Genomic DNA, 9,240 nt, shown 5'->3' with positions numbered 1-9,240 from the left:
TGGCTAAATATAATAATAATAATAAAATAAATGATATCTGCTCTACGTCATCAACTTTTGCTCCTGGCAGACATACCCTGGCCCTATTCCACCTATCCTTTTTGCACAATATATCCTTTCCAACCTATCCTTTCAGAGTGGTGAGGTAATTTAACATCAGAAGATAGCAAGGAAATACCAGTTGATCGAAGACAGTGTACCGTACTACAAGTACGAACCCCTGGCAGTACTAGAGACCCCAACCCACAAGCTGCACTGGAATCGCACTATAATAACGGATAGGACAATCCCGCACAACAGACCAGACATAACCCATATGGATAAGAAGGAAAAGGCTACCTATCTAATTGACATAGCGGTACCCAACACTGGCAACCTGCAAAAAACCCCATGGGGAAAAAATCAGGAAGTACAAGAACCTAAGACAGGAGATCAAAGAGATGTGGCATATGCAAGAAGTAACGACCATCCCGATCATCGTGTCAACCACAGGTATGGTGCCAAAGACCCTACATAACAGCCTAACAGCAATAGGTCTCCTAGCGAACACCTACAAGGAACTCCAGAAAGTTGCAATCCTGAACATCTGTAGGATAGTCAGAGAGTTCCTCGACCAATGGTAACACCAGACATAACAACAACCACCCTGTGTACTTGGTAGCAATACCCGTCACAAGGTGGAACCCCCAATCAGGGAGAAATAATATATGAGCAGTAATAACAATAATAATAACAATATAGGTTAGTGTAATTGCATCAGTTTAATTTATAGCCATTTACCAAAGTAGTTAAGTTCGCATTGTTTTAATTATATCTCATATTGTGAATACCTTCACAACGAGCTGCCACGGTACTGGCAACTCGTGAACCCATTCTGTTAGTCTTCTCCACTGGTGAAGTGTAACTTATTCGAGGTAGTGAGATACCATGGCAACTCATTGTGAAGGTATTCACAATATGAGATATAATTAAAACGATGCCAACTTAACTACTTTGGTAGATAGCTATTTGATGCAATTGCAGTGACCTATACACTAGTCAATTTATTTAATGAATTACTAATTAAAATTTAAATCTTTAAACACTTCAATCAGGCCTCCTCTCAAGTGCATAGTTTTCTAACACAGCAATATGGAGAATTTGTGTCCTTGACTAATCTTGTCCTTTTCTATACCCATTCCAAGAGATCATCCACATTCTTCTTGGAATGGAGCTTCCCAGACATGTATGTAGTACTAAGACACAGTCTAACTATTATGCAATAGGATAATCACTTCCATGTCCCTGCCTGCAAAATTCCTATATATCACTGACAGAAACCTGTGAGCTGCCCTAACAGCCTGTCTGAAACTGGTTGGAGAACTTCATGCCAGACTGCACAATTGCAATGACCCGAGGTCTCCAGCAACTTAGGTGCAGTACCACCCAAATAGTATGTTATTTTAGGATTATTGCTGCCTACACATAGCACCTTGCATTCATCAATATTAAACCTCGAGTACTGGCGCCTCCGTAGCCAGGTGGGAAGGAGCAGCAGTGCATAGCACACGCTTCTTGATTAGACCGGGGTTCGAGCCCGTCACCACCAAATACGGAGGATGCGGAAAGGTCAGGGAATGACCACCACATATCCCGGAGCAATATGGCCTTAGTTGCTAATGCTCCTAAAAACCAAAAAAAAAAAAAAAAAAAACCCCAAATAACAATTAAACCTCGATTGCCACTTCTCAGCCCATTTGTCCAATTTTTCTAGGGCTTGTTGCAAGATTGCTTTGATTTCTGTCATTAGCCACCCTGCCAGCCTCATATCATCTATAAACTTAGAAGATAAGCTTGATATAACTTCATCAATATCATTAATAAATAATGAAACACTAAGGAGCCCAGCATACAACCCTCAGGGATGCCACTAATAACATTAGTCTAAGAAAAGCAACACCATTAATAACTACCTTCTGCCACTCAACCATCCCTTTGGCAGTAACTTACCCCCTAATACCATATCATTCCAATTTGTGCAGCATTTCTTCATGCAGAACAGCATCAAATGTTTTTCTGAATTCTAAGTATGATGTCAAAATTATATTTTTGCACCCAGTTCCATTTTTACTGTGCATTTCTGTCAAGATGATCCTACAATACTTGTTTAACCACTCACTCCATTATTTTCCCAAGAACAGAAGTCAGGCTTATAGATCTATAATTACTCACTCCACTGATCCTCTCCTTCCTTGTGAACAGGAGAGACAGTTGCATACCTCCAATCTATAGGGATTTCCCCTGAATCTAAGGATGCTCTTATAATTATGTTTATAATTATGAGATGTTTATCTCATAAGTTTACAGATGATATAAGGCTGGCAGGGTGGTTAATGACAGAAATCAAACCAATCGTGCAACAAGACCTAGAAAAATTGGACAAATGGGCTGAGAAGTGGCAATTGAGGTTTAATATTGATGAATGCAAGGTGCTATGTGTAGGCAACAATAATCCTAAAATAACATACTATTTGGGTGGTACTGCACCTAAGTTGTTGGAGACCTCAGGTCATTGCAATTGTGCAGCCTGGCATGGAGTTCTCCGACCAGTTTCAGACAGGCTGTTAGGGCAGCTCATGGGTTTCTGTCAGAATTTTGCAGGCAGGGACATGGAAGTGATTATCCCATTGTATAATAGTTAGACTGTGTCTTAGTACTGCATATATGTCTGGGAAGGTTTGCTTACCCATCTTGCTGCTTCTTTTAATACAATTGGATAGATTACATCAGCCACAGGGTGCTTTATTTAATTTTGTTTCAATAGTTTCTCTTTCACTTTCCTTTTATTTATCACAAAATCATTAAATTATAAACTGCAATATTTAAATTAGTATATTTCTGGTATTCTCATTCCGAAAAATTTCTTATATGTTAATGTAGATGCAAAATACTTATTCAGTTTGTCATCAATCTGAACAGGATCATCAATAATTATGCCACTCATATCTAGTGAGCCAATGTGGTGGTTCATCCCATCTCTTTCATCCTTCAGGTACATAAGTAAAGAATTCTTTGCTATGACGTGACATAATATGACACAATAACTTGAATGACATACTTGCAATCATCATTAGGAGCAACCAATAAGAGATATGATCCACAAATCTTGATTATCAGTAACTGTCTAATAATATTATAGGTATGAATTTAACTGATATTTACAAAAGTGTTGCTTTGGGAAGTGAAAAACTTAAATAAGTACAGCAGGCAACTGTAAATTTTTCAGTAGTCATAAGGATCTGTAATTTCTAAATGTTATTAAAAATAGAGGTCAGCTTTTCTTATTGATATTTTTATTTTATTTTTATTTTTTATTCACTGCCCAGCAAACTTCCCAGAAGTGAGCAGCATGCTATAATTATCAGGGTGGCAACGTTTCACTACTGTCAGAATAATGTATAATCTTTTAGAAATTTTTCATTCTACTGTTAGCAATGTTTTATTATAATATAATATAATGTTTCAAAAATCTGCAAGGACTAAATCTCACTGTTTCCAGATTTATGAGCATCTATTGTAGTGTGTGTGTGTGTGTGTGTAAGTACACATACATAAATATAACATGCTGCAATCATGAAAAAATAAATAAAATATCAATGTTTTTCAGCCTCAGTTCATAACTGAATGATTTAATTAAATAGTAAGTTTTTATTATTTCTGAAAATACATAACAGAGTAGATTCATATTTTAATGAAAAATACTGACAGTTTCATAATTTTATATTTTACATTTTATTTTATTCTACATTAGCCATTTTTAATGATGAGGGCAGAAAGTGTTAAAAATGAATTGAAACTGTATTTGAGCTGATTAACAAAAAATTGCAAAACACATTTAAATATACCCTAAAGTTTAAATAAAAGGCAATAATAGTAGTTAATTAAACAAATATACAGTAAATTAACTTAATTACTTTAAACTGATGTATTAATCCTCATAAATTTTAAGCTAAGTTCTTAATTTATGCATGATTTGTTTCACAATATGAGATGCTTAATGCTTTTATGGCAATTTAGCTATGTTACAGAAAGGATGCATTAGCACTGCTTGTACATTATTATTGAAACATTATTAGCTCTGCATACAACTCATCTGATTCCCGATAGGAATTACAAACTTATCCAGCAAACGGCAACCTAGCACTGTCTTTTCCTATGATTTGGCAGCAACCGAATGAATTTTCTTTGTAAAGATGGCAGTAGATGACATTTAGGAAAGTCATTGTGTTCCAAACCAAACTGCAAAGATCAGTGAGGCTGAATATTATACTTGCTGAGTTATTAAGCCTGTAATTTTAGGGGATAAGTGCTAATTATCTGAAGATTACTGGAAGAAATGGGGAGCAGAAGGGTCACTGTATCAATGAGAGCACTGTGAACTAGACGGCAGAAATGAGCCTTACAAACTGTATAAACTGGCATTTTTGTTTTCTAATAAAGGAATTTTAAAGAGTGATGAAACAGAAATAATTCCTCACTATTGGTTAGCTGTAAACAACCGACTTAAAAATGTAAATAAACAAGAAAAAAATAACTTAAAGGATTAAGTTGTATTGTTGATAAGAACTGAGTAAATTAAAGGGCTAGGGTAAAGAAAGTCAACACGAGAACCACTGAAAATGTCGGCTAACTTATCCAGAAAATTAGTTTTCCGATACAGCACTCCAGCACTGCTCACTTGGTAAACAGACGGTAGGTGTTATTGGTCTGGAGCAGAAGTCGAGAACGATATATTGATTGAGAGGTAGGTGTGACAGACAACAAGCTACCGTGTAGTCATTGGTTGGCATTATGATGTGTATTTATGAGTAAAGAACGGTGAATAATTAGTTTTGTAATGAACAGTAAACAGGTAAGAGTAGCGATGAATCTTTTAAAGATGGAAGAAATTTGAAAGGAAAATAAAACGTTGCTTGATTTTTTGATGAAAACTAAATTAATAAAACAAAAATTGTACTGTTTTAAGTGCAATGATTATTTTAAATTAATTGAATCACGAACAGAGTCATGTGGAAAGTTCTGATATTGTAAAAAATGTTCTGCGCAAGTTTCTTTAATAAAACATAGTTTTATGGAAAATACAAAACTTCCATTAAAATAGATAATGTATATTATATACTTTTAGTCAATGTGCATGGCCAGTAACTATGACAGCATTCCATCTGGAGATTTCGAAAGTAACAGCAATTAGGTTTTATAAGAAACTAAAAGATATTTGCGAATTGCAGTTGTTACAAAAACCCATTAAGTTGGGTGGATCAGAGAAAACTGGGTAAAACCAAAACATCACAGAGGATGAAATTTAACTGCTACGAAGAAATGGGTGTTTGAAGTATTTGAAAGAGAATCAAAATTCGTCTTCATGAAAATCATAAAAAATCAGAAAGCAAAAACTCTTTTACGCATTATTAGAAAAGTAGTGAAGAAATATACTACCATCATAACAGATGAATGGCGTGGATATAGGCATATTACGGCCTTAGAAAAAAAGAATTACAAACATTTAACAGTGAAACACAAGGAACATTTTGTAGATCCACATACAGGAACATATACAAATAACATCAAAGCCCAGTGGAAGAGACTAAAAAGTGTGATTAAAAGACTAAATGGCAGCTGTAAAGATATGTTAACGGGTCACATGAACAAATATATGTGGCGTCAAATTTAGGGGAAAAATCATGAAGATACTGTTCAGAATATTATTACTCAAATTGCGAATAGCTATTGAGGTCCAACTATATGATTTGTATTCATGAATTTTTTTTTTTTTTTCTGAAAAAGTTCTGTTCTGTTCCGTTCATTTTTATGTTCTTCATTATGTTTTTTTTTCTCATTATTAAAAGCAGATTTTTGGAGTTCGTGGGTGTTTTTACTATATTATTGATTTAGGTTTGGTTACAAAAAAAGGAAAAGGTTTCTTTATTTTTTGTTTTATTTCATAACCTGATCTTAAATGGTAGGTTAGGAAATAATAGGAAAAGAAAGAAAGATTCTTTATATATATATATATATATTGTGAATAGCTATTGAGGTATTGATTGACGTTATATGTGTGTATCTACGTGAGTGTGTTTAAAAATAATAATACAGTAATAAAAAATTTATGCCCTAGTCCACCCATGATTCTAATGAAAAAAGGTCAGGTTACCACCCCCACTTCGGGAGGGGGTTCAAGCTCCCATGGGATTCAAGGGGGAGGTAACCTGACCTTTTTTCACCATTATGGAAAGCATTCATTAGGGCAAGTGACCATTAGTGCTTCAGAGATTAGGGCAAGTGATACTAAACCAATGTTATTGTCTGTTGTGTTCACGCACCAATCAGCACATCGTTTGCCACGCCTACCTGTCAATCAGTATATCGTTCTCGACTTCTGCTCTACACCAATAACACCTACCATCTGTTTACAGAGCAAGCAGCACTCGAGTGCGGTATCGGGAAACTAATTTTCTGCATAAGTTAGCCGACGTTTCCTGTCGTTCTTGTGTTGGCTTTCTTTACCTTCGCCAATTAAACATATATCTGAAGTAATCCTAAATGTGATGAAACCTTTATAAAGCTTTTCATAAAGCTTTATAAAAGAATAACATAAAAATCATATTAAAAAAATGAAAATATGAAATTATATGAAATATTAAGCAAAAATAAAAATGGTGAACTGAAAGGAATAAAGAATGAGTAGTAGGCAAAATATAATTTCTCCAAGAAGAAAACCTTCAACTAGTTAGAGAAAACACATGTAAAATACATCTGTCATCTCATTTTTTTTTTATCTGGAGATAAAAACACATGAAATAAAAAAAGTAAAAAGAAATGTGATAAACCTGGTAGAAACAGAAAATTAAACCTTCATTAAAAAAAATAATTAAAATAAAAACCATACTCTTTTTAAATCAAAATATTAAAATTAAACTAAAATTAATTATAATCAGCTTACATAGGTCACTAAATATAAAACTGATCTCAGAAGACTCAGAAAGGACAGAAAAACATTAAGATAAAAGGATGAGAACAGAGATGGTGAGGATGGGGAGGAAGGAAAACTAAGAACCGAATTGGTCAGAGACTTGCCTTAGCAAACCTCCATAACTGGGAATTATATCACGGGGAACATGATATAATTCCCAGACAAAGGAAGTGGAGTAGAATAGAAGCAACATGAACAGATGGTTCAGGACAGCAGAGATGAAAAGGAAAAAAGCATGCTGAAGCTAAGGCATCATCACCATTTGTGAAATATAAGGCATGGTGAAATATAGTCATCACAAACGATGTATTTCCAGCCACACCATTTGTGATGCCTACATTTTTGTTAAAAATGGCAGATATATTCAACTGGATTGAAAAACAGTCCTGTCTCATGGAGGTTTTATGTGTGGAATTTTGGTAGAAATGGAGATTTTTCATAGAAGAGAAGGGAAAACAATTGTTATCCCAATAACAGGAGGCCAGATATCCATTGCCTGCTATCTTTGTGGCAAAAATACATTCACTAACCAAATCCTAGAAAATGGCAATAGTATGTTATTTTCTTATAATGTGTTTAGGATTCGAATACTACCAGAAATCAGAAGTTATAAAGTTTAATGCTTTAGTAATATTTCAGTTCCATATATCAAGTGTATTTTCTAGCGAACAATACATTGCAAATATACAGCAGTTATTTAATTAGAAAATTCCTTTCCTAAAATAGAATCCTATATACAATTCAGATTGATTTTTGTGTATATTTGAGAATGTTTTCATGCTGTCTTTGCACTTCTTCCAACAAAGGAATCCATAGACTGGTAACCACCAAGAGTGTCATACAAAACCCTTAGTGATGATATTGGCATAATTCTGTAATAGTAAAATTATTAATTATGAGATGCCATATCCAAAAACTTAGAAAACTGCATTAAATTAAAAATAACTTGTGTTAACTTGCTGCCAGGTGTGGGAAAAATTTACAGGTGTGTCAGAATCATTTTGACCCCGTTCAGTAAAATTCTCATATTTTTAATAGAGAAAATGAAAGAACTTTTCTTGATGGATAGTGCAAGTTATTGCAGAGTGGACAGAATGGTTTTAAAGTGCAAAAGAACTAAAGGGTGAGTCAAAATGACTCCTATGTACCTGCCAATGGATTCAATTCTATTAATATTATTCAACAGTAAATATAAATTGGTCATAATTACATTAGTCAACATAAACAAAAAAAAGTAGAGCATGTATAGCCATTTGATAAATAAAAAAATTCCTAGAGTAACTTTTGGAGACAAATTTAAAATAATAAAATTCAGTCATTTAATGTTATGTGAAAGACACAGGGGAATGGAAAATTCAAATTCATAAGATTTATTACTTAATCTTAAGTAATGGACACTTAAAACTCCACATAAATTTATAACTTCAAAACTGAAAATCTATTAGGTATTAAATATAACTCAATTTCACTTGTGAGCTAAGGAGTAAACAAATTTACTCCATACTCAACTACTTGGCAACCTCACTCCATTTTAATGATCACCTTTTGAACCAAGGTTTGGGTTTGAAAGGTATCAAATCTCAACAATGTTCCTGTAGTTAGTATTAGTAGCTGCAAATGATGTAATAAAGCAAAGCTTATAGTCACCCATCTATACCCTACAAGGATTGTCTAGTTCTTCGTTCAATTTATTCAAACTGCCCACTTCCACAACAACAGGTGGAAGTTTGTTACAACAATCAACTACCCGCTGGGCTGAAGGCAAACTTCTGAACTATCCTGCAACCATCCTTCCTCAATTTAATCTTGTATGTAGTCTCATTCATACAACAGTTATTTATGTGCAACGGTATCAAAAGCTGTGACTCCATTATTTCCCCTGGAACAGAAGTTAACAGGTCTGTAATTAGTCAAGTCACCCTTTGATCCCCCTTTGTGAACTGGGGATATATTTGAGTATCTATACCTGAATCCAAAGATGCTCTCATAATTATGGCTAAGGGGTTGCTTATCACCTTTGCTCCCCCTCCTTAATATAATTGGATTGAACATCCACTCAGTTGCCTTTTTCATGTTATGCTTCAACAATTTCTCTTCCACCTTCCTCTCAGTTATTACAAAATCATTTAGTTCCCTGTTATATTTTGATGTACTTCTAGCATTCCCTAAAGAATTTCTCATGATGAATGTAGATGCAAATTACCTGTTCAGTTTGTCAGCATACTCAGCAG

The 9,240-nt window shown here is 34.3% G+C and overlaps 1 protein-coding gene across 1 annotated transcript in view; it reads right to left on the bottom strand.

Annotated features, from left to right (window-relative positions):
- Positions 1-6,971: 6,971 nt before the first annotated feature.
- Positions 6,972-9,240, bottom strand: part of LOC150077236 (epidermal retinol dehydrogenase 2-like) — a 160,268-nt gene continuing 157,999 nt past the window's right edge. The window contains exon 4 of the mRNA XM_090385632.1: positions 6,972-7,881. Within this exon, the coding sequence (XP_090241758.1) occupies positions 7,785-7,881 (97 nt within the window). The 3' untranslated portion in view covers positions 6,972-7,784. The remainder of the gene's footprint in view (positions 7,882-9,240) is intronic.

This window comes from Mastigoproctus giganteus, chromosome 12, assembly GCF_048544385.1.
Source record: "Mastigoproctus giganteus isolate SK-2022 chromosome 12, ASM4854438v1, whole genome shotgun sequence".
Classification (NCBI taxonomy): Eukaryota; Metazoa; Arthropoda; class Arachnida; order Uropygi; family Thelyphonidae; genus Mastigoproctus; species Mastigoproctus giganteus.
The sequence above is the reverse complement of the archived record's forward strand: the minus strand, read 5'-3'. Positions and strand labels throughout refer to the sequence as shown.